This window comes from Chelon labrosus (assembly GCF_963514085.1).
Source record: "Chelon labrosus genome assembly, chromosome: 3".
Classification (NCBI taxonomy): Eukaryota; Metazoa; Chordata; class Actinopteri; order Mugiliformes; family Mugilidae; genus Chelon; species Chelon labrosus.
Window position 1 is genome coordinate 16,512,775 of NC_140339.1, and position 27,314 is coordinate 16,540,088.

Genomic DNA, 27,314 nt, shown 5'->3' on the forward strand with positions numbered 1-27,314 from the left:
AGCCCATTAGGATGGCCTTGGGCATTTCTACGATACAAAGACATCGCTGGAGTGGAGAATATATTGAAAGGAACCAAACGATAAAATACAGAGTGGAAAAAAAATAAGAGTAAAACATGCTCAGGAATGTAGACACACATTACTACTACTGGTGTATGTGATTATCAATGAAAGAGGATTCACTTTACCTCTCCAGTGTCTTTGTCCTCACAATACGACACCTCCAGCACTCTGTCTACCTCTACATAGTCAGGGTTAAACGGGTCCTCTTCCATCTGACAAGAGAGAAAGAAAGAAAGAAGGGACTGAAAAGGAGAGAATAAACCTAAGTGCCCACTCACCATCTGGAATCTCAGATAACATCACTAGTGTATCAACTGAGCGAGTAAGGAGATTCAAATATATGTACACAGATGTGCCTACCCACACAAGCTAATAACAAAAAGTGTATTCAGCATTCACATAAATTAGTTACACACTGGGTACGTGTCCTAAACACGTATTGCCTGGTCACGGCAATGCCCCCCCCTCGCCAAAAAAAAATATGTGTACACACAGACTGTATTCAATATGTCCACAGACACAAAAACAGCCTTACATCTGCAAAGAAGAGCGCCCTCTGTGCTTGTTTCATCTTGAAGCGTTTGATCTTCTGCTGAATCCTCTTGTCCTTCACCAGCTGCTGCTCTGTGGCCCACTCACAGTGTAGGTAGGAGCTGACAACCACACACACACACACACAATTATACTAAGATAAGAAACCCTAAGAAACACCTTCTAAAGCAGCATCTGAGGCAACTGCTGAGGTTAGTTTGTGTGATCACAGATCCCAGATGTGGTCACAAAGTCTTTTGCCGGCATGCTGCTTGAACTGATTTCTTTAGTCGTACTTGCTATAGAAAATTATGAAGTGTGACATTCGTATTGCCATTCTTTTCATCACTTCACTGAGAAATAATGAATGTTGATGACAGATTATCTGTCATGTGAAAAGAAATTATTTCTCTGGGAGTATGGCTCATAAATCCTAATTTCCAAAACTCTCAAACTGGTATTTGCTGCAGGAGTGAGATAGAATTTTTATTAATGTTCCTGACTTCACGAAGGAAAATTAAATGACTGCTACAAAATTTGACGATAACATACAAGGCAATACTGAAAGCTATCCCAGGGACACCTGTCACGACTGTAACACAAGCTGCAGAGTCTTCTTCAGCATCCTCTCAGAAAGCCTCTGGAATGTATGTTTTTACTAAGCCCAAGTATTTCCGAAAATTGTGTTTTCCTCCTTGGTACTCACACCTCAAGGCTTATAAAAAGATGCCAGTCTTCCAAAAGGTGCTGTGCACAAAATGTCAAAACGCTTTGGGAAAGCTACGTTTGAAAAAAATTATCTGTGTAGATGCAGACAAGGTCTAAGATTTCAGACATTAACCATTAACCAACCAGAAACTGCGATAAACTTACTAGTTTTTGTATTTTACAAAAAACTCCTCCACTTCAACCACGACTCCTGGAGAAACCTACACACGGGGAGAGAGAAATAATACAGAATATAACAATATCATTTGGAGCAAAGCTTTCATTTTGTGCAGATTTCTGGTACAACTTTCAACCAATATAATGTGCTAATAATCGATCAGTGTAACAGCTTTAATTGTAATTGTCTTGAATTTCATTTAATTTAATTTCTTCAGTAAAAAAATAAATAAAATAAAATAAATAATAATTACCTCCTTCTTAGCGATACGAGAAGACATGATTTTGTCAACAACAGCAGCATCCTCTTCACTGGGATTCTCCTACAAATGAAGTGGGCATGAAATATTAAATACCAAGTGTTGCTTCATAGTCTCCCCCCAAGCATGAAGTCACAAACACCTGAGGCATGCTGCACAGACTGTGAATCCTGCTGGTAAATGTGTAATACGAGATTCAATAAATAAAGCGGACAGCTGAAAAGGTATGACGAATTTAGACAATGGAAAACAGGGTGGAACAATAAACAGTATTTCTAAAAAAGGCATGTGAAACTGTCTTCACAACACTACACTCCTACTTTGTCTGCCGTTGCATCTAAATCATTCAAAATGGGCACTGAATATGTATCTTCCCTCTTTGAACAGGCTTACCGCAGGGGTCCTGGTTTGTACGTCACAATGTGACGGTGGAAAGAACAGGCTGTTCTACATTTTACAGAGCATGCAGACCTGTTGTTTTTCTACTGAATGTGTTCACGTTTCTTTGTAGTAGTTTCTCTTTTCTTCTTAAGTCAACAAATACTCTAGATAACTGCTGTGTTTTCAGCAGTTTAATTAATTTGACTCCATCTCCGCGGATTTCTTTTTCAGTATTTTTAAGAGAGGGAACTTCAATTGTTAGCTATATAGGCAGGATTACTTACAACAAACAGTTGAACAGCAGGCTGTTTAGATGCTGCAGAGTTGGATTTCTTGGCTTTGACAATAACCTTGACCTCCTCATCTGACAACCTGGCCTCCAGCTCTTCAGCGTACTTCTTTCTCTTCACCTGGCGATTAGATCGCCTCTTCTAGAAAAGAAAGATGAATGCGGAGAAGCACATTTACGACAAGAAAACCAAGTGATCTTGAGTACTTTATAAATCAACTTCACAACTGAAAATAAAACCTTCAGTTCAGGATGACAGGTTGGTTACTTCACTCAGATGGTTGTGGAAATATAAAAACTACTTCTCAACAAGACCCACAAAAGACCATTTCTGCGAATTTTGTGATGAAAGAAAAAATATTATGAAGAGAATATTTCCCAAAATAATGGGAAACAGTTTTTAAATTTGCACAGGCCAAGGTTTCCTCATGTGTTCAACCAACAGAAGGATTGAGAGAGACTAAGCTTAGCAGACCCAAATGAATGACAACACTGATCATTTTGGATGTGGATAATAACATTAGGCATTAACATTAATAATCCTGTCTACTGTCTTCAATATCACAACTATGCATATGTTCAGTAATGCATAATTCTTGGATGACCAAAGTCACTTTCCCATACTAAGAGGGATATTACTGGTTCTTCCATCCTGCAGGTCATGGCCTAACATAACCCCTTCATGACTTTGTTAAATCTTAACAACGTAGGAACTCCAGAAAGATGATGCTCTGTAAGCAAGAAAAAAAACAAATAAATAAAACTAAGAGAAGACCCAGCTTCTTTCTATTCCTTCCTGTCAGGCCTTTATAATTATCACATGCGTGGGCTGCTGTATCCTGCATCAATACATGAACCCCTCCTAATGATAATATGTAGTTAATTAGGAATAAATGCCACTGAGCCAAAGTTAATTAGGTGTGCAATATAATATCCCTGCAGACATATACCCTCACATCCACAAATCCAAGCTGACCAGAAGCTGGAAAGTCAAACCTGCCACGCGCCGCGACAATAGGGCCGAACCCCTGAGGAGGCCACGCTTCTGTTCTAGCTGTCTGCCACGCTACTTCAACTTCTGCCACAGGATCGTCGTAAATGAGTCATCAACAGACTGTTTTAATTAAGGCCAGGGGCGCCATTTAATGAGCGTAATTATATCATAGGATGTAGTCCGGATAGGGTTCAAAAAGGAGAAAAAGAGGTGGTGGGGCACAGGAGGAGATAAAGTCACCTGTCATCCACACTCAGTCACTTAACATATCTGATATCTGTAAGAACTTAGCAGTAAACAAAGGAGCGCACGTCACAGAACTGTGTTCAAATACTGAAAAAAAAAAAGAAAGATGAACAAAAGCAACACTTCCTTTTATTGTTGCTATTTATCATATCACATCTAAAGTCAAGCATTGCTCGGGTATGTCTTTTGCAGATAACAACTGTTATTGTTTGACTGTATATAAATTACAGTATTGGTTGATTTTGTCTTCCTGGCTACTTACACTGACATAATAATCAAAAGAGAAATGAAATAACTCAGCAACTGAATGAACAGATTTTGCATTGCATATTATATCTAATATTTACACAGCTGGATATTTCACTTGTAAATTTCAATTCACATTACTGAACATAAAAAAAGGGTAAAAGCATATAGAATATTATCTAGCCTGCTATTTAGAATTAGTTTTCAGCTACTGGCACAGAGAAGGGTAATCTAGGATTATTTGTCCATTAATGTGGGACGTAAAGACCTTCATTAGGATGTAATGTATATTCTTTGTCTTTTTTCTATCTTAAATAATCTCAACTTCAAGTGAGCCGCATTTAATTTTCAATAACATTACAGTGTGAAAAACAGCATGTGGCTCTAATTACTCAGAATTAAAAAAAAAAAAAAAAAGGTGATAATTCAATTTCACTTGCTGCTGTGGAAACAACATTTCCTTTCAAATTAAAACCTCTGAATATAAATGTGAACACAGTTTAACTTGTCATCTATATTGCACAGGTGCGTGTGTGTGGTGTGCATGTAAGGGTGCTACTGTTGATCCATAGGTTGAGATAATAGCTCTCTGCCATCAGTTTTTCTCCATCATCAACACAGATAAGCATGTGTACTTGAGATAGCCACCCACTGCATGACCTCTGTGTGAACCACAGAGTCGATCCTTTCCAGGCTCAAACTAAAGCTGTGAAGCCTTCCTCTACGCTCAGCAGCAGCAGCACAAACAGTCAGGCCAAGTACACCACTTCACTCACTTTTATCACGCTAGCAGGAAAAGAGTCAGCTTTTGTTTTTTCTTTCAGCAGAGGTGTGACACCAGATGCAATTACACTAGCACCACATCTGAATAAAGTGGGGAACTGAACTAGTTGGTGGCAAATTCCCACCTGAAATCCAAGTGCTGTCTCACATTATGGGTTTCATATTTTAATTTGACAAGATACGCCAATAGGTTTTCCCATGATTTATATCAACAGTGTTATAATAACAATGAAAATGTGTGTTGCACAAGTGTGTGTTGATGTACTGAAACTTACAGAGTCGTCATCCCTAGAAGCGTGTCGAGGGGGAGGGTCATCATCCGACTCCTCCTCTGAAGAATCTGGCTTTCGCTTTTTCTTCTTTCCAATCTTAATGACGATTTTCCTGAGGGTGAGAATGTGACATTTACTACGCCGCTGTTTGTAGGTGCATTTACTGGTCATTACATTCAGTCCCTGACTATTTATCTGGTACGCAATAAATTGAATTACTATTTTTAAAATGTTTGACACTGCTGTTTGTGGTATCTCATAAATGCATCTATCTCAAATCACTCTGACATTGAAAAAAATATCTACTCAGTATGAAAGCCTACAAATTACTGTTCAGGAATGTGTCGAATGCCGTGTCAGTGTAAATGCACGGCATGGGCAAATCATCTAGTTAATTTTTTGACAGTTCTGAGTGTAGAGAAGAGGTGAGGCACAGAAGCATTATTAGAGGCACATTTGATTTGTCTAACACAAAGCGTTGAAGCTTCACATTAGGTTCAGCTGAGCTTCTTCAGTGCAAACTGAACTACTTTTGTAAGAGCACTTTGCAGTAAAAACCTTGAGGCAAAGAGAACTGTTATTTTGCACTAAATCTATATTCAGACATTTTAACTGCTTTTAAGTAGTTGGATAAGGATGTGCTTGGGTGAAAGGCTGGCTATAATGGATTATGAGAGAATGATGGATAGATATCCTGAACCATTTGATCATTTGACTGTAGGCCGCATGTGCATATGCGCCTGTAGATTTGCACCAGTGTTTGATAAGAGTCATATAAGTGTTCATAAATTTAATGTAGTCCATCAAGAGCAGATGCATCTGCTGCAGTAGCCTCACATTCTCGAAGAATCTCTCTCTCTCTGTCGCTGTACAGCTGTCTGCAGGCAGTTTTTAACCTCAACATACATACAACAATAGCAGCGGAAGGATTGTGGAGAATGCACGTATTAACATGCTCACAATGGGAGCTGCCTGGTTTATGGGGTGAGGAATTTGGTGCTTTGCTAAAGCTCCTCCCTACTCTGCAGATTCATCGTTTGCTATATCATTTGGAAAACTTTTTTTTTTTCCTCACCCTGGCCTAGTGTACACTCATAGTATCAAGACACTCCACTAGATGTTACGATATCAAGGGCCCAAATGTCAGCAGATTGCAAAATTAACAGATGCAAGCTTTTACTTTATGCCAGTGCTTCATGCTCCAACTCTTCCTTCTCTCTTTCACACACACACTCGCATATTATTTCTGCGACCTTTCCCCATATATTCTCTCACCACATATGCAGACGCTTCCTATCTTGCACTTCTCCACATGTATTATCTACTGAGAGGCACAGGCGCCAAATCTGGCTTGGTGTGATATTAATGGCCAAAAAAATATATATATAAACACTGCTGTCATACTAACACACAACGGCATTTTTCCTCTCCAACACACTTGCATACACATAACAAACCCACCCCCGCCTTCCCACGAAGGAAACATGCTCCATAGGCCACACATACAATCACAGGACTATTCACACAGACTGGTGCATGAGCAGGTAGGTCTCTAGTGAGGAGTGTGTCCCTGTGGGATGTATGAAATCACATTAGAGGCTCGTACTGAATAGCAAATACCTTCACCTGTTAGCCAAAATAACATTCTGTTAGACAGTCGGCAAGTCAGTTCTTAAGACACAACCAGAAAGAAAGCTGGCTGCCTGAACAATATGTGAGCCACAGTAAGCTAATCTGTTCCTACAGCCAATTTGCTGTATTTATTTATTTTTTAACTACTGTTTCCACTTCCTATTTTTATCTGCATTACCCAACCAACATGAAGCATTCTAGTTTACGACCATCATAGAACAGGATGTTCAGTTCATTGAACTATGATTCATTGGACTAAGGGACGCAAACACACCTACTGTACTATCAGTGTAAAGTAGAACACAGCAGATCCTGCAGCATGGTGCCGAAGAGCTGTCCCCTCTACTGGTGTCCCTACCCCCTCTGGATGATATTACATTTCACAAATCCTCTCAACAATGACACTTTATGGTTGCCATGCAACGTGCCCTTGGGAGTGTATTTGGCAATGTGGGCGGTAATGTTCATGATGACATCACTTCCTGTGAAAAGCAACACCAGTACATGTCCACTGACAATATGAATGGCCAAGAAATATGCCAAGTCAGAGGGACGCAATGAAAGAAAAATAAAAATAAATAAGCAGTGGAAAAGGACAAAAATAATCCAAATAATGAAACCGTACACAATGTTCTTTCTTGACCAAATAAAAGCTGGATGTGATATGGACCTTGCAGAATAGCAGTGTCACATCACCAGGCAGCAGCTAAGCAGCTCAGCAGCTAACAGCAAATAACAGGGCTAAAAACCTCTCTCTGATCCACATATGGGAAAACATGAACTGTGAAACGAGCTACTTGAGGGCCGGAAAATCATCAACTGAAACAGACAGTGCAGACGGAGAATATTGATGGTGCTGGCATCTACTGCATATAAGCATGGCATTTACGGACGCAACATGGGATAGCTGGAGCTTAACACAAACAGTATACAGTACATTTTACATGCACACACAGAAACACACAACGTGTAAACCACATCTTAGTGATGGTTGCAGCCTGTTCCACCCTGCTGTGGCCGACACACAGGACCACCCAGGGGTTTACTAACATTGGCGCTAATGTACATGCTTTCTTTGACTGGATAGCCTCCCCACAAGCTGAACTATATTAACTGAAATGACAGGGAGGAAATTCAGACTTTCAAATCAGCCTCTCACTGAGAAAAAGAGGTATGAAAGCAGTCAGTTTTACTCTTCGGGGTCTCAGTCGAGCCTCCCTGATGTGAAGAGCCTTTGCAGAGGCAGTATAAATGCCACAGAATGACAGAAATTACATCCACTGACCTAAGTATTTGAAAGTAGCCCAAAGTCTGGCTGAGCTGAGAGGCAAGATTAATGTCTTACAGAAGCTGAGAAAATTTGTTAAAGCATTTTGCCTAGCTTAAAGAAAGAGAATGTGAAATCCAGCAAGTGAGAATTTAAGAAATAAGGATTTCAACACACTGCCCTTGCAAAAGACGTCTGTCTACTCATAACCCGACAAACTGCACTATGCAATTCGAAACAAGTGCTCATCAATCAACAAATGGAAAAGGCAGCTCTGTAGGAGTCAACATAAAAACCTCTGTATTATTATGAGTAGTTTAGCACAGTATACTTAGGGCTACTGCTGGACACATTCGGGGCCTCAACTGCAATATTCTTTGACAAAAATACACAAGCTAAGTTACCTAGCCTTTCACCTCACACACTGGTCCAAACATACTGCATTCTTCTTATTCACTTGACTATTTTATTTAAATATCATTTAGAAAATAGATATACTGTACATCCATCAGCCACAACATTATGACGAGAGAAGTGAATAACATTGATCACCTTGTGACAATACAATGTTCTGCTGGGAAACGTTTGGAATCTGGCATTCGTGTGGATGTTACTTAGACATGTACCACCCACCTAGACCAGACCAGGCACCGCCACCCCATAGCAACGACAGCAGCCATCTCCAGCAGGATGCAGTCTGACTCAGGCACACACGCAAAAAACATGAAAAACAGCACAAGGTGTTGACCTGGCCTTCAAATTCACTAGATCCCAAACTGATTAAGTATCTGTGGGACGATCCACAGAGGCCCCTCGCCTCAACGCAAAGGCCCCCACTAACAACATTCTGTTGCCAGACACCACAGGACACTAGCTGTAGCTGTTTTTGTGATAATTACTTTGTTTTCCAGCTTTAAGAGGCAATGAAACGACGGCTGCTTTTCTGCCATTAAATGACACAAGGAGGAGTGTTCAGAGATGTTAAGTTGCACTTCATGTTCACCTGTATGTTCAAAATGTATTTCATTTCATTTCATTGTTAACATGCCACTATTTAAATGATTTCCTCAAAGAGTCTAATCTTTAATCAAGAAAATGTCTGATACAATATTAAACATCTTTCAGTTCTCCTTTTTTTGTTCCATCGAGAGGCCTATTTTCTCTCATTTCACAAGTGCACACTCTCCTATTCCAACTTGTTTCATATTTATACTTTAAGATGCAAAAAGATGGAAATTATTTATTTGCCTCCCCATCAGGATTTCAAGAGGCCATCCTCCAGACATAATCTTGCATCTCTAATTAGAGTACAGCTGGCCCTGACCTGACATTAGTGCTCCCTGCTGATAGGCCATCACAAGCTTCTCCATGAGAGTAATAGACAAGTTGCTGGCTTTCATGGCTCCCATCCTCCTGTTGTGCCAAATAACCCCCATCGCTTGTCCCCCCAGTGTTGTCCTGCCCTACTTGGCGTGCTGCCACTGGGAGTGTACGTGTTATGGTTTGATTTTAATGGAATCATGAGAGGATCGCGCTTTACAGAGCAAGATCGTATGTAACAGAGACCTTTTAGTTGGTGTCCCTCCGAAATTCTGATAGTGTGTGACTGAGTTATCTTCAAAGCTACTGTTGTGTGTGCTGCATGTGTGTGTGTTTCTCATCCTGAGGGGCTTATTGACACAGTAGTGCTGGTCCTCGTCAGGAAATCCCCCTTCTTATGAATGGAAAGCTATAATCTCAGCGCAGCATAGCTCACAACTGGAATAGTAGTAACGACACCATCAAGTCTGCTCTCAGAGACAAATACCGTATCAGCACAGTGCACATGGCCACACAGGATTTCTGCTTTATTCAGCAAACATTTTAAAAAATGGGCTAAACACAGACAGACACACACACACACACACACACACACACACACACACACACACATTTACGGTAAGACATGCACAGACCCACAGACACACAGCTTGTTTGAATATCACACACACCAGAACACGTGAACATGCAGACATATGCACCCTGCAAGGGATTAAGCAGGAAAACAATTAAAAAAACAGCTTCAGCTTTTCCTAATGAAAAAAGTGAGGGAAAAGAGATTAGTCAGCCAGCAGGCAAGCACTGAAATATGAACAGCTATACACTGCAGCATATACACTAGACTTAAACCTCCATTTTCTATCATGTAATTGATCTCACAAGCACCATTTTGTTTGATATTTTCCTTCCTACCCTGCTCCTTTGTAGTATCAGCATATTTAGAACATGCCTGCCCACAGGAAGCACTGGATGCACAGCTTTGAGCGTGCTGGAAGAAACAAATTTATATTAGGGAAAAAAAAATGTAAAGAGGAGGGGGGAGGGAGAAAAAAAAAAAAGGGAATGAGCGGCACAGTGCTTTCATCTCCCGATTATATGAGGGTATTTTTCAGCAGGTAGGCTGCCTAGAAAAGCAAATTCCAGCCTGCAGAGAGCTGTGATCAGCCAAGCCTAGCCTGTAAAAAAAAAAAAATAAAAAAAACTTTGCCTCTCCCAAGGGTAGAATATGTTGATACGTACAGTATTCAGTATGTTGATTTCAGGTTTAATACAAATCAAACCTGAAATCTCACACTGCTTTTGTTCCATATGTTAAAATGTATTGCATTTTTGGGGGATCTCATACAATTTCCAAACCTCAATAATATCAGTAATAGTCTGCTGTACAATAAATGTCACATCAGACAACGTGATTATTTACACACAAGTAGATCCTTGAATAAAGGCCTTTAGATACATTGCACAGTACATGAGAGAACTTGAAGCTGCAGGACAAATGCAGTATTTCTTTAACAGATCAGGTCGAGTGATTCCACGGGGCTTATAGCTTCCTCTTACAGCAGCAACGCACAATGGCTTCCTTGTTGATCTATTCTGATTTGTCTAAATGATATTAAATCTTATTGTCTATGTTGAAGTTTTGATAAATGCTCCGCACAGTCAATTTAATGATCATAAACCAAATTTCAAAGACTAGTCACTATCAGAGCTGGCTTTAAAGTAATTTTTTGTTAACTAAAACATGAATTTTAACTTAATTGCTTACAGTAAAGGCCCTAAAAGTGGAAGCCCCCGTTTTTCTTTAAGCACTAAAGTTAACTTTAAAAAATGTTTTTCCCCCCCTTGGATTTTTCTTGCATATGCATCACGTCCACCTGTCACAGCGGCTGCTGCATCCATATTTCCAATCATCTGCTTTCATTTATGTTTCTCATCAGTCAGGCAGATTTTCCATATGATGATATGACCCCTAATTTACTTTCCAGGCGGCTGGTAGAGCATACTAGCCAAGTAATACAGAAGACACTTACTAGGAATGAAATAGAATTGATTTCAGCAGAGACCCACTGTAGGTGGTAATGACATAGTAGTGTGGTCTCGGAGAAACGGACCCTTAAGTACACAGACAGTTAGGATAATAGTCTTATCTCAGGCTCCATTCCCTGCTTTAAAGAACAGTCAGATGATGCAATGGAAGAGTGAACATAAATGCCACATCAAAAACGCACGCTCACAACCTCAAGCTTTCTGAACGCGAGCCAGCACACACCCTCAGCAGAGCCGAGGCTGGAGTAATGACTTTAGTGGAAGGTTAGTACCTCTGCAGCCAAGATAAATTAATATTTCATGGCGAGATCCTCTGTGGTGCATGCACATGAACAGGGCTCTCCTCAGGTATGAATCTCTCACCAGAAGCCGTCATTAAGTGTACAGGTTGTCTCAATTTCCACCATCCTCAACACATTAGCAACAGAACTACTATCCCTCACTGTAGCTGTAGAGATACACATTACAACTACATGTATGTGGACCACCAAATAAACTCATAATCCTCTCCAATACACAGACCTAAATCTTAACATGTGTCCAAAAAGTAGTAGAGTATGTAAATACATAAGTCGATATGTAACACATCTCTAATATTTTGTTTGTTACCAGCCGCATGCAACCTTGTGCTTTTTGGGAATCTGCTAACTTGTAAATCATAAGTTAATGAGGAGAGGGCCATGGGAGGTACAGAGAACCTAAAGTTCAAGGTAGCTTTTTTTATGGGTTGTATAGGTCCTATAAGTTCATATTCAGAATATAAATGTCACCAATATTAATTTATAGAAGCAGATGCTCCCTTAACACCATTACTCACTGCTGCAACCAACTCGGTGTTGTATTACAGTCGCTATGTTTGTTCCGCTGGGAAAGAAATGTGCGTCCTGTGTGCGTCTTATGTCCACACGTAGTCACTCGCTCTATTCTATGTATTGTTGTTTTTGCTCAATTTGACTAAATGTCAAGTCCAAACGCAAGTATGGAAAAGGGAGAGGCATCTCATAATCAGTATTTATTTTGTATTTTTCATATTTACACTACAGTGTCACAATCCTGTGACGGATCATGCTCTGACTTTTCCCGAGTCAAGGCCCAGCCCTACCTTGCCGCACAAAAACTGGACCTGCTGGATTTGCAACTGCCCTTTAAGGAACATAACAATAGAAGGTTTATAGTTCATTTTTATAATCCAAATTCCATTCCTTTAAGTCTATTTCTTCACCTCAACGTAGTTGTCAAGGGTCAAATTTCTGTTGGTCATCGAGTCGTCAAGCTTTACGATTAGGTGCAAATTAGGTGCAAAATAAAAATCCACTCTGTTCTTTATTTTCTAATTAGTAGAAAAGTAAAAACTCTATTAGTAAGAAGATTGCCTGAGCCATAATTCTTCACACCTCGGATGAAATATTCACACACTCCCACTAGCCTCTAGTCATATACAGACAGCTATACGTCATTGCCACATTGGAACCACAGGACTGTGCATTTTGAGCGTCTCTTTTCAGTTAAAACAAAGGGACAGTGACACGGAGTACAAGTACAAAGCATGCGTGTATAAAACCACTACAACCACATGTTAAAGACATGAAAGTCTTCTGTATCACACATTAGTGTATAACCACGGAAGAGTCAAGTAACAGCATCAAAGGACATACTACAGGCTAAAAGTTACAAGTCTGCCTGACCCGTTTGAGTGTGTGTACGTATTTTGAGGAGACCAGTTCCAACGTCTCACGGCCAAAACGGAGGCGATCTAGAAGCCATGTAAAGTGGTCTTGACTTTAAGGTTTTACTAAATGCACGATCAATTCCAAATTTACATTTTCAGACTTTTCTATGCTTTGACAAGGTTACTGAAAAACAGTTATACTATTTCCAGAGAGAAAGCATGTGGCTATATTGAGAAACTAAAACCAAAGCCGGTTTCAGAAATAAACAAACCACAAAAAGAAAGCTGTCAAACAGGTTTAGAAGGTCGGTTCATCATTGGACCAAAATACATTTAATGCTTCAAAATGGCTGGAATGAATGATGTAATGCGTGCTATAAAAGGTTGACTGAGACAATATTAGGCTCCATATGCAGGCTCTGCTGCCTGCATCTTGATCTGATTTTTCTCACATGTAGGCCAAGTATGGTTACTCGGGTTCAACAGCTCATTACCTTGTAACGACTATTAGGATTGCTATCTGCGGCACACTTGAATGACAAACTGTGGACAAATTATAAGCCGTCTTTGAAGAAAAATAACAAGCCTTACACTGCATTTGATTAGACGCTGATGGTTTTATCAACAGCCATCTCCACAGATGCAAGGTGGTTAGGAGGGAAATGGATCTGGGTGTTCATCGACTAACCGAGCTAGACTGAAGCTTCCAGATCTTAAAAGCGCTGTGTGTCAAAGATAAGTAACACGATCAAACAGAATTTTAATTTAAATATGACAACTGGGCTTGTTCTGAGATCAACAATCGTTTAGGTAATCAAAAGGCTGAGACATCTGTGTTACGACGAGCACCACCACGCAAGTGCCTCAAACTGAAGCTGGCAAACTACTAGCACTGTATCACCATGATTGATGCCTCCATTTAACATTATACTTTCTTATTATCACACACACACACACACACACACACACACACACACACACACACGACAAGCAGAACCCATTGTGTGCTACAGCTTTTCTCCTTCCTACCTCATCTAATTATTAATGAACACAGCTGCTAGCCAGATATTATTGTTGACCATTGTCAGTCACTCTCGCTCTAGGTTTCAAAAACACATGCATTCTCAGTGCTGGTTTAAAACGCCATTTTCTTTCCAGTCGCACAATCTGATATTCCCATATTTAAACATTCCCCCGTTCCTTCTTCTCCCTGCCGCTGCATTCACATCTGCACCAGCTGATATTTTAATAGCTTGCGCTGGGTGTGGCTTGTAGCTACACACTGCTTATAGCAGTTTAACAGGGGGGATGGGAAGCGGATTACGGTATCTATACATCAGCACTACTTGCCTAAACATACAGGGCAGCACTGTCTCACATGTAAATGCAGCCTTTGTTTGCTCCTCCCATGTCTATGCTGATGACTGAGCCTGGGTTTATTGTTATAGTATGCAGTAAATTCTGTTGAACTTTGAGCTTCCATCTCGGTAACCACAGGCAGAAAATGCACGCTAGAAAAAAATTGCACCAGCAAAATCAACCGGAACACAAGCAGGATAAATCCACTGCAAACCTTCCTAATACTGGGTGGTTACAGCTTTTCAAATGAGTGATTTCATACTTTTACTCATTCCCATACTATTGATATCACTGTCAGCTGGGTTCTGTATTTTACGAGGTATCACGGTGGTTTTCGGGGAACTGTGATGAGCATTTGTTGTTATCGCCATACTACAGAACAAGCAACCACATATTAAACTTTACGTGCATTTTTTTCAGTTAACATAATTTATTTTTGTCGTACTATCCGTAAAGTGGAGTAGAGTGACAGAGAGTTAACCAGTGGCATGTGTCCCTTCATTCACGCTCACAAAACACTGCAGCGGTTCAGGTATTTATCGAGTTAAAAGAAAACAGATCAAAACTCTTTTTAAGGGATTCTTTTCTTTGACAAATAAGACCGCACTGCAGGGGTTGAGAAAAGAGCATCAAGGACTGTGACTACTTACCCGATCTTGGGCTTCTGTTTGGATTTGGAGGAAGATACAATGCAGGCCTTCCTACAGGCCTTATCTTTGGACCGTGCCTTGCCATTTCCTTTGTGCTCACGGTCACGGTGGGCCTTGTACTGTGATGAAGAGCTGGGGAAGCTCTCTGGACTCATTACCCGCGGGATGTTCTTCTCCCCTCGTTGCCGGGCTTTAGCAATAGCCTCTGATATTATCCTATTGGCCTTCTCCTGCTTCTCGTGTAGAGCTGACTCCATCTGATGGTGTGTCCTCCGTGGCACCCTCTTTTCCGACGAGGAGCTGGATGAAGATGAGGACGAAGAAGAAGAAGAAGAGGAGGACGATGAGCTGCTCTTCATTGGGGGACTGAGGACCCGCACCTGGCTACCAGGACCATTAGCGTTCTTTCGAGGCTAAGGAGCGAGGGAGAGAAACAGAAATAATTAGTATTTAGCATTACTATGCTTGTCTAACCAATATCTCATAAATGCTACTGGATGGAACGCAAAGCTGAGGAGGGAAAACAGACCCGCTTTAGAAGAATCCCTCATAAAAAAGAAAAAAAAGAAAAAAGGACAAAGCCAAATTATTTAAGCACACAACAAAATATGCAGCTAATCAAGTACTATGTGCATGTTCAAATACACCATAACATGACGCGTTCCTCTATAAAAAAAAGTACTAAATAATCAGTTTTCCTTCAAGGTTTTCCATTTAACGCATTTTAACGTTACAATATTGTATTGTTCAAAACACCCTTTGTGTTTTGTAAAGCATTCAAACAACGTTATTAGAATAAGAAGCCATGAATATCACGTTTGTTATAGATAGCAGCTTTGAGTATATTGTAGAGTCATACAGCGCAGCTAATAGATGAGTAATGCAAGTAAATCTTCATTTATTACAGAAACCGATGCCAGCACATTAGGATGTAAATGTCTCTGTACAATAAGAAGCTGACTGTCAAAATTAAATAAGAAACGTGGGCTTAAAAAAATACCCTTTATGGATTTACAATATACTGTGATACATCAGCGTCGCCAATGAAACTATCTCTCATTCAGAAAAACAAGCTTCTGGAGGCTACGTGTACCACTCAGACAGTAGCGCTTGTTGCTGTCCCCATCTCAGATGCTGAGGTAAGTGGGTAGGTCTGTCTCACTCTGCGTGATGCTCACTTCAACTCTCAGCCGCCTAATTAACTCTACCAAAGGACCTTGAGCTTGCGAAAAGGTTGGTGTTAACTCCGAAAATGTTAGATCAGATGAAGGGGACCACGTGTCATTAAAAGTCAATGAATGAATAGATTTTGGGTGAAGTAAGCGAGGGAAAAACATTGGCTCACTGTAGCAGGTTACAGTGAGCCTTGCTCACATAAATAATCCAGCCTGCCTGATACATGATAATATGTGAATAATAGATGGCATGACTGCAGTTATGCCTACACAAGTAGCTCGTGGTGGGCCTTGAGCACAGCGGAGAGGGAACCCATAAATGGATGACCTAATCTAAAAATGTGTTGCATATGCCTATATGGCCCAAGTGGTGGCGGGTTGCTTTTTTTTTTATTTTCCACACTGCTAGCTAAATACAGAGAATTAGCTTGAACCTTACTGACAAAGTGGGGGGAGGGAAATGAATAACTAGCAATTCATTTGGAAGGAAGTGGGGAAAACGCACGCATGCACACAAGAGCTGCATTATGATTTTCACGTGTGCAGCGCTGCTGAGGCTATTAGGAAGAAATTTACTGGATCATGCTGGAATGTTCTCATTCAAGTTAAAAGGTACAAAAAAAGAAAGAGGGAGGAGGAGGAGAAGAAAGTAAAGCTTGAGAGCGGAAGAAGAGGAGCACACATTAAAGAGGTAGTAAGAGGAAGACAAAAATACAAATACAGGCTTCTATCAGAGAGCGAGAGAGTGAGAGGGAGTGAGAGAAAAGATAAAATGCACCAAAACTGAGAGCACTGCAGCTGTGTAATACATCTATAAATAACTGAAATTACAGCCTGCCAGCACTGCAGTGATTTCAATCTCTCTAGCAGCACGCAGTCCCATGAAAACGGCGGGGACCATTACAGCCGATGAAAGGGTAGAGTAAGCTCCATTTGGACCGGACACCTTTCTCTCGCTCCCACCCCCTCTTTCCCACATGTAGTGTGAGCTCTCTGGTGACTGACAGGCTCAACTCATGGAGGACACACACACAAATACAAACACACACTCACACCTCGTACACTGTTCATAAGCCACAGAGCAGGGCAGCGTGGAGAGCAGAATTCAAAGCTGAATGAAAAGGTGGTGTGTGACATGAACAGACAGCAGGGGTGGGGGGAACAGGAATCGCTGTGAATCTAGAAAGCCTTGATAAGCTCTAACACAGCAAAGCAAATGAGTACAGAGGAAAAAAAAAAATCAGCAATGAGTTCAAGATGGCGGCAGTGCAGCATGAGCCAGTAGCAGAGGAGGTTGTTCAGTTCCTGCCGGCCCCTCCTCCTCCTCCCCCTCGTCCCTCCTCCCACCCAGCTCTGAGAGCAGCTCACTTACCCTTCCTCTTGGCCTCTTCACTGTAGACATGGTGTTTTTTTTTCCTTCCTCTTTCCTCCCCCTCTCCAACCGGCTAACAAAAGCCTTGCCCTTTCGCCGGGTTTTTTCTCTCAGTTGCTCACTCACACTTTCTCTTAAAAACACACTCACTCTTTCCCGTTCTACTGTCGTTTTCTCTCACTCTTCCTGAAGCCGTGTGTCCCCCCCTCCCCTCCCTCTCTTCTCGTTTGCCTCCCCTCCTCCTTTCCCGGTCAGCTCTTCTCCTCAGGCAGTGCGAGAGCGCCGGAGCTGTTCGTCTCCTCCTCCCCCAGCGGGCAGGGCTCAAGAGGAGCGCATGGGAGCTCTCTCTCACTCTCTCTCTCTCTCTCTCGCGCTCGCTCTCTCACCCTCGTTTGTCTCTTCACAGGGTGATGAGGGAGCAGCGCTGTTGGCGGTAGAGGAGGTGCGTGGCAGTCCAGGAAGCTCTCATTCTGCTGCTGCGTGCTGCTTTGCCGTCGTCCGGCTTCACCCAAGTCTCCCTCACTCTCTCTCTCTATGAGTGTGTGTGTGTGTGTGTGTCAGAGTTGCCTTCCCTGCCTCCTCTCTCCTCCCCTCTCATTGATTCTCTCTTTCCGCCTGCCTTTGGTGTGCGCTCTCAGTGCCTCTGTGAGCCTTCTCCCTCTTAATCCTTGTTCTTTCGTGCTCTTTCCGCTTTGCCGTTTCTCTTTTTTGCGCCTCTCCTCGTCTTCTTCACCAGCCAAATAAGGTAGGTTACTCCTTTTATTACACAAAAAAAAAGCCTTTTGTGTTATCTTGCTTGCTTGTTTGGCTGATTGTTTTTTCCTTCTTTTCCCCCACTTATCTTTTTCCTCGTTCTCCCTTGCCGCCCTCTGCTCTCCCTGGTCGGGGTGTGTATGGCGAGCTCGAGACTCTGGCAGGCAGAGCGGCGGAAAATGAAAGCACAAAGCAGCAAAATGCATCAGCATGAATATTAGAGATGTCGTTAAAACCCAGACTCGTTTTTTTCTCTCTCTCTTTCTCGCTCACTCACTCGCTCTCTCTCTCTCTCTTTGTAAGGAAGTAGGCCAGCAGATGGTGCTAGCAGTTATTGCATTAACTTTCACAACTTAACCCCCAAAGTACTGGATTTCTCCCACGCCACAGATTGTCAACATCGTAGCTTTCTGTATCCTCATATTGGTTACTGCCAGTGACAAAGAGCTACACGAACACAAAGATAAACAAATTCCCAAATGCTAAAAATATATTCCCGATACAAAGAGCAAACAAAGTATGAGACATTAAGAAATGAACACAACAGGGTGTAACCGGCTTTTTAATCCCAAACCACACAGTACCAGGCACGCACAGCCTATGTTGTCTTCAGTGGTGCACTTTAACAAGGTCATGGTCGGGGGTCAATGCGCTACGACTCTTGGAAAAATAAAATTCCAAGAGGGGAAGTTGGGATGTGTCCAACACATGCAGCTCGTCCTGTGAGCTCTCGGAGAGTGTGAAGGCCTTTCACGGAACTTCTGACAGCGCGATGCAGGGGCCATGTGCACCGGCTGGCACATGGTAATGGGAATTATTTAGAGCCACACGGCTGGCCTGAAGCCATGTACAGTACTCAGCACTACTGGGTCGGGACTGAGTTACTGACAGATACGCTATCAGCTCTTTTCAATCTCTATTTACTGTGCAAAATTAGCTGAACTGACATCTTTCCCTCCCAACACCCTGTCCATTCCTCATGCAGCTGCACACACAGGGCATTTATGAACTGCTCAGCCAAGTCTATATTTTCACTCCTTGTCCCAAATGAGTTGTTCTGATGGGCAGATTCAAAACATTTCTAAAAGCTAATGCACATAATGGTTGCATCTATCATTGTATGATCGTAACAGGTTTGATTTGGAAAGCGTGATCGTCACTTGCGATTCTGTGATTCACAAATATCTCAGTACTTCTTACAGTCGGACTATAAGGCTGCTATAAGGACATTAGTACATAACACAAAAGCCAAGACATCATCTAGGATTCTTCACAATCTCTTAAAAATAAGTGGTGAATATATTTATTTGGATTTTTAAGGATATGCATGTCCGACATGATGCTGTTTTTATATAACCTATGATATTCTTTAATTCTCACTACACTTCTTGTGAGTTATTCAAGTACGGTGTGAAATATGTGGGAGCGAGTGTGTAGGTTACAACACAATATGGCTTTACATTTCATGTTGTACAGATAACTTGAATAAAGTTCTGTGCTACAAACCAACTGGTATGGTGTGGACAGCCTTTACTGAAAATGTGTGTGGGGGGTGACATTGGCACTGGAAGTGTTCTCATGAACTCCGTGGTTTTTGTGTTGTTTTACATCTTACAGCTTCCCGTCTCCATCGCAGACTTCTACATAGCAGTGGCTATCCTTTCCACGTGTTTGCAGCAGCGGGCACTGGATCAACCTACCAAGCCAGACCTTGGAGTTTGAACTTTAAAGCAGACCACATGCTCACTGGGAGCTGAGCAACGGCGTCCTCTCCAAGCCAAACAAATCCACTGTCAGATCATGCCAACCAGGCTACAGTGCCGTGGGATGAGACAACTGCACATACACCTAAAGTGCAATGGAGGAATTTGGCCGTTTTCGTCTCCCTAGAGCCTCTACTAAGCTGTCACAGTCAATACGAAAACAAAACCGTGCCTTTCATTACACTATCTGCCATAGGTGCACTAAATGTTTCAACTTGTGGCACGTTCAACAACACACAATGCTCACCTCACTCTGTGGGCAGAAAAATGAACATCAAGTAACAATCGCCACGTGCAATCAAACAGACCAACAGCCAACAGAAAATTTGATGGGTAAAATGGACAGGTAACAGACCTTTGGAGAGACTCATCTTTGTTAACGCAGATAGATTTGGTTATCGTGTACTGCTGTTAGTGACGATAATAATAAAAAGAAAAACTTTTAACCGAAAAGGCAGATTTTGTCTAGATAAGAGAGGAAAAGATAATAACTGCCAACAACATATACACATGCTTCAACAGTCACATGGCTAGAAGCCACTGCTCTTTGGCAACTAGACAGTTAATATGCAAACAAGCCTGGCAGCTCTGTGTGAGGGGGAGTGGCTTCGTTTTAGGACAGATGAGGGAGGAGAAAGGAAGAGGAGGGGAGGGGTGTAGAGGAAGGGGAGGGGAGTCACAGAGCTGGTGAAAGGAAGCGGGTGGAAAAAAAAAAATGTGTGTGTGTGTGTGTGTGTGCACGTGTGTGTGCACAGAGAGGTCTGGTGCCTGCAGAGGCACAGGTGTCTGTCTCTGAACACTCCATTACTTCCTCATCAAAGGGTCTGTATTAGTGTTCCACTGCTCTCATCTCTTGCCTGTACCACCGTGAGAGTCTCCACTAACTCACCATTAGGGAAATGAGAGCTGAGAGCTAGCAGTGCCCTGACTGAAAATGACAAGATGGCTAGCACCCATCAGGGCTTCAGAGCCTGCAGCAAGCGGCTACTCGCACACACAGAAATGAAACCTTTAACCAGCGGGAATATAATGTCACACAGTACTAGCGACAACATTATCCATGGAGCACTGAATGACAAAAAAGGGTGTTTGATCCATAATACACTGCAGCACACAATGCACATGTTTGATTTTAGACTTTAGACTGTAAAACACTATTTGGTTTACATAATGTTACTTAATGTTATGCAGTAGAGGATAACCCTACTGCAGTGTTCCTAAGACATCAAATATACACCAGGAGCAAGACCAGGGATGATTGTCTTGTACATTTGTTTAGTTTTTACATGTTCTACTATATTTTAGGTCAAGTCACTTTTTGTATTTACAAAATGCCAATGAATAAATAAATGGAAATGTAAAGTTGAAATAATGTTTATTTAATCAGTGGCTACGAATGCAAAAGGTTTTCATTTAACTATGACGAGAAGGATTCACCCAAATCCCGATGCTTACACCTGATCAAAGATGTCCTTTAATAACTTTTTCCTCTAAAGAGCAGACACCAGCATCTAATGATACAAAATTATTCCAGATTTATAGACTTAACAGTCATCTGCAACACCGTGTGTCAGACACAAACTGCCGAATAATTTTAAAACATGCTTTTTCTGATCTTTAAAACTGTACATGAATGCTGGATCTGGGAGTCACATTATTGAGTCCTCAAATCAAAATGTTACAGCAAACACATGATAAAATATGATTAAGATGCTGCTTTCTTCTACAACTATTGTATACGTGATTTAACATTTGCCTTCCTTTTCACACTTCTCTCGAAAATTTATCAGTGTTGTTTATTAAGAAATAACTTGGTCTTTGGTGTTACTCACAGAAAAAAAAAAAACACAACCTCACAGAGGTCTCAAACCGTAAGCCAATGTCATACCTATGGCTTCCCCGATGAAACGTAGATTGCACTGTTATATTTTCAGAAAAGAAATAGGCCCTGCTAATTAGGCCTGTGGATAAAGGCCAGCTTTGCAGCCAGACTGGAATGTGAGGCAGCAGGGTTGATAAATGAAAGGAGACAAGATGCATAGCAATGCTTCCACAACCAATTAAATACAGCACCATGCATTAATGATCCTTTATTCAGGGTCAAGAGTAAGAGTCGCTGGGCCGAGGATACTGCCTTCTGCTGAAAGTATGTCTGAGCATTATTACTGGTGCTGCACTGTGCACCGTGACAGTATAGTACCAACCTAACCCGATATAAAAAGTGTGCACTTCACTTACAGTGACATTATAAGAAAACAAGTTAATGATGCTTTTATTTACATCATGACATCTCAACTTGGTGCTATCTGCACTCTGTTATCATTGGTCTGTGACCGGCAAAATGGGATTTACTTGCTGTTCACAGTGAATATCTGAGCGATGTTGTGTAGTATCTTAGCTATAAATAACCAGATCAGAATCAATGATCAATTCAAAAACAATTAACTTTTTGACAAAACATACTGTGTAGAGAGGAAAGCCCTCCAGAGGGTTGTCACCAGAAGATCATCGGCTGTCATCTCCCCTCCACGAAACGGCTGTACAGTTCCCACTGCTTCAAAAGAAGCTCATAGCCATCCCCTGCCCTCAGGCCAGAGTTACAGGACAATCAGTACTTGGACAAGCAGACTAAAAACAGTTTTTACCAGAGAGCGACAACTACATGAAATGCTCGTCTTGAACTCATTAAGAGGAAAGGGTCGTGCAATAACGTGAAATGCCTAATGTGAACTGCTTAAAACAAACATCGATGTCACTGCGTGTGCAGGGTTAATCATTCAAAAAGCACAAAATGTAAAAAGAACAAGTGAACAGAGTAAACAGATACAGCACTGCTATCAGATCATTCCACGTGTGCATGCGTCTGTCTGAGATATTTATAAAAAAAACACACACGTGCTAGTACCCCAACAAGTATTCACTCCCCAACACATGCTGTAGCTAAAGTAAGGAAGTAAGGACATGCTTTGCCACTGCAACCCTGCACTGCACAGATCAATGTGAAGTGGTAGTAGTTCATCATAGCGGTTGTGCTCATCTGTCTGGTACAGAACTGACCACTAGGGGGTGACTGTGAGGAGGCAGAGCAGGATTGCAAGGTAAAGAGAAATGATGATCACCTTCATGTGAGGGGTGTTAATGTGTAAATCACTCAGGTAAAATTCCCCAGTGTTTTTCTAAATTTCACTAATGATGCATCACAAAAACACAGAGGGGAAGTATGAACATCCCACAGTAACAATGATTACATTAACGAGGATTTGGGGTGTAGCTGGTTTCACGTAAACAATTTGACAATTCACTCAACAGGTTTCCAAACTATGAAAAGTATAGCCAGTCAATCCGGCGAAGGGACTGAGAAGAGCAGCCAAGTGACTCTAACTAGGGCATTTGCCCTTCTTGCATCTTTCAGTGTCAGCTCAGAGGGCAGTCGCTCAGCAAGATTTAAGATGATATTTTAAGGGCTAGTGCTGTGTGCACGCACTAGTGGGCATGAGTCAAAGTGAAAGCAAGAGGCAATCCATCCACATAGGGCCTCATCTCACAATTAGTAGCCGACGCATTCACTCTAAATAAATTTTTTGTGGTCAATCTAATATTAGTCCAATTGAATCTTGACATTAGAACTTGCTTAGATGTCACATACTGTTGAACTGCATACTGTTGATAGTCCTATATCTATCTGTTGTACTGCCACAAATAATCAGGAGCTGCATGTCAGTTACAAGGAAATTGATGCTTTACTAGAATTTCGGCTTTCCTTAAGGGATCTCTCTAATTCATTAAAAGTTGGATTTTATTTTTGTTTAATTGGGCATCACTTCTACTGCACGCACTGAATCAGAACTACTTCACACATTTTAACACCAAAGGCTTTGCTCAATTCAAAGTTTGACCAGGAAAGAAACCGTTTAGCCAGTATGTTCCTGATTTATCTTTGACGTAAGGTCTATAAACTGACATCAATGTTTGTTGTCTTGTTAAATGCTGCCAGCTCTTGGTTCTCAGATCTAAGCAAGCACGTTAATGAGGACAGTGTTGTCATCCATGGTATAATGCGCAGGTTAGCATCATGGAGTCTTCTCATTCAGAAATCAAACCTATTTTTCTTAAAGCGATTCTTTGAATGATTCTTTTCAAATAAATAAGAAGTAAAAAGCAGCATATGACGCCTTCAAAAAAGTGATAATTGCGCAGGTGTTGTATGATTCATCTAACCCAGAGAAAATAAATGCGTTTTGCATATTGAACAGCTCAGAGTTTTCATTCACGTCATACGTCACAGTTTTTAACAGTGGTTGTTCTGAGTAATTATGCGGTGCCCTCTGAATCAGAACTGGCACAGCAGGTCAGACACCAGGCAGTGAAGTGAAGCTGAAATGTGCAAAACAAGCAGGCCGAATGATGCCATTCATTAATGGTAACATAGATGGAAACTGTAGAGTGGAGCTAAGAGGAGGTCCCTTAGGATGCGAGAGAGAGAGAGAGAGACAGACGGACAGAGACAGACAGAGACGGGGGAGAGGGAAGGAGAGTAGGAGGGAGGGATGAGGTGGAGAGGAATTCAGCAAGGGGCTTACTACCAGACCTTTACCACTCCTTCATTACTGAAACAGTGGGACAGCAGGGCCTGTGCCTACGTGAAGACGAACACACAGAGAGGCACCTACGTACATCTGCACACCAGCAAGATAGTGCGGGAGTGTAGTCGAACTGAAGCCACCAGGAATTGAGGAAGGATTTCTTTCCCCTGCACCGTGTGAGGTACATGTCTATTGAGCAAACCTCTGCTAGAATGGAGGAGGCAAAAAAAATATATAATTTCCCAATTTAAGTTTAAATTTTCCTAAGATGAGATGAATATATTTAGCTAATATCATGAACAACAGTAGGAATATGTTGAGACACCAAGATAAACAGAAACATAACAGGAACATCCTACATAAGAATCATAGATAAAGTTTAAAAATGTATCTCCAAACCATAGAGCAGAGCAGAGAATGCACACATTGACGCACATTAAGTACATATGTGCTGGTACAGTATATAATTAAACATACACACTAAATCAGAGATGTCGCTGCGCAACTTTCAAACTAAAATGTTGCTTTGCAGAACTGAAAAATAAGCAGAAAAAGCCATTATGGCCTTTTATCGCTCCTTGTGCCACAAGTTAAGATTATTGGGATACGTCATGAGAACAACATTAACGGTATTAAAAAGGATGAGATTTATGAGCATGGCTACAGCACAGATCTGACACAGAACCACACATCTGGATTTTCATTGCAGAATTTTCATCTACTCTTTGTCGCACATAATTGGACACTCAGCATGTTTAAGATCTATAGACAGATTTAGATTTTCTAAGGGACACTGTGTGAGCTATTACTAAAGTTTCAACTTGGGTTTCTTGAAGCAGTTCATTGTGGATTTTGAGATGTGACATTTGGGATATTCGGGCAGACTTTGGGACAGTGAAAATTGCATACAGGATATGGTTTGATAGCTTTTTATAGCCTCCCCCTGCTTTAAAGGCATCAATTAGCTTCATTTTCAGATCTCCAGTCAGTAGCCTGGAGGAGCCCACGGTCGCTGAGTGTTACCAAAAGGTTTGAAAAGTCAGAGAATTTATCAACTCTGGACTCATCATCAGCTGACACAGACAGCTATTGATCTGCATCAATTCACAATGACTCAGTTAAGGCCTAATGAGTTAATGAGGACCCACGAGTGTTACAAGTAAAAGGCTGTGCAAACGTTTGCAACGCTATTTTGAATGATCGCCAGAAAAGGTAATAGCTCCTTAAGTGTTGTGTTTTCATTACACATGGCAGCCTTAAATGTCATTCTTGCTGAAACATTCATTCATTCATTCATCTTCTGTAACTGCTTGTCCTGTGAAGGGTCGAGGGAGGGCTGGAGCCTATCCCAGCTGTCATCGAGCGAGAGGCGGGGTACAACCTGGACAGGTCGCCAGTCTATCGCAGGGCTAACACAGAGAGACAGACAACCATTCACACTCGCATGCACACCTACGACCAATTTACAATCACCAATTACTCCACACAGAAAAGCCCCAGTTGGCCTGGAGTCGAACCCGGAACCCGGAGGCATCAGTACTAACCACCACGCCACTGCATGTCACCTTGCTGAAACAAACTAGACTAATAAAAATAATGTATGCAAAGCAGCCACGTTACGTCAAGTTACATATTTCCTTAGTAACGACCAATGTTTTTATTTGGGCTAAAACTGTCCCAGTGCAGCAGACAGTGCAAACAGTGCAGACAGTGCAGACAGTGCAGTAGCGCGTATCGACGATTCCAAGGTTCAAGTTATAATCTGAGCTTTCAGGAAGAGACTACATAGCTTATTATGTTCCACATTATTATCACCACACATGCATACAGCAAACAACACCGTTCATTGTTCTGAAAAGGCAGAAGGGAGACAGCAGCACAATAAAATACTGCTAAATGATAGCGGCTATGTTTTATTCGTCTGTAGTGGACCTGTTGGATCAAAGGTGGTCAATCACACTCAAGGGGAGATACATTTTAATGGTAGGTGTGAACACACATACTCAAAGCTGCCCTCTTGTGATGCCCAGTCTGAACAATCCTTCATATTTTGTATATTTTATCAGTTTGCTGGCAAACATCAATTTCACATTAGCATGAACGCAAACGTCAAAGTGGGCTCAACAATCAAACTAATGTTCAACCATGATTTCTCAAGTTTATTCCTAAGTGTTAAAAGGCAAAATAAACAAACGAAGACAGCATACTTTGTTGAAATTAGTTAACTGAAGTTTATCCTTAAAAACGATCAAAGAAATTCAGTCTATAACCAGCCTGTCTACAACCAATGTCAATGTACAGTACCTTTATGTGAGCCTGTATGATGGCAGCCAAGCTCCGTAAACAAAGAAAGATTAAAGACATAACATTGAACTGTGAATTTTGCAAACAAGGACTGTTTAATGATGTAAAATACAAGCATAACTTTCCATAAACAAAGTCTCAACTTACAACATCCGCATCCATGGCAACTAGCTAATGACTTCCTACAGACACAAAGCTGTTTGCTGAAGTAACAAATCAGTAACTAGTCAGCCAACCCATATCACTGTGGACAATCGACATTTAGTTCTGTCAAAGTCAAATCTTTGTGCGGAAAACCATGATCTGGGACGTTTAACTAGCCCTCTATAACTTTATTCAAACTTTTCTTTATATCAGGATGTTTTATTATGAGTTTTCCTCGGACTTTATCTCCCTTCAAGAGTACAACTATTGTGTTAGGTGTAAGCACAAGGACAAAAGGGTCATTACACCTTCAAGTCTTTTCTAATA

The 27,314-nt window shown here is 41.4% G+C and overlaps 1 protein-coding gene across 6 annotated transcripts in view; it reads right to left on the minus strand.

Annotated features, from left to right (window-relative positions):
- The window catches only part of chd9 (chromodomain helicase DNA binding protein 9), a 63,626-nt gene that overhangs the window by 24,118 nt on the left and 12,194 nt on the right, over positions 1–27,314 (minus strand). For 5 of the 6 annotated variants that reach the window (XM_084541150.1, XM_084541149.1, XM_084541148.1 and 2 more), the window contains exons 3-9: positions 14,894–15,306; positions 4,954–5,062; positions 2,405–2,551; positions 1,734–1,802; positions 1,468–1,523; positions 599–716; positions 189–275 (exon numbers count right to left, since the gene is read on the minus strand). In XM_084541150.1, coding sequence (XP_084397276.1) covers positions 189–275; positions 599–716; positions 1,468–1,523; positions 1,734–1,802; positions 2,405–2,551; positions 4,954–5,062; positions 14,894–15,306 — 999 coding nt within the window. Of the gene's footprint in view, positions 1–188; positions 276–598; positions 717–1,467; positions 1,524–1,733; positions 1,803–2,404; positions 2,552–4,953; positions 5,063–14,893; positions 15,307–17,440; positions 17,654–27,314 lie in introns of those variants that run through there. The other variant, XM_084541151.1, reaches the window with a different exon arrangement.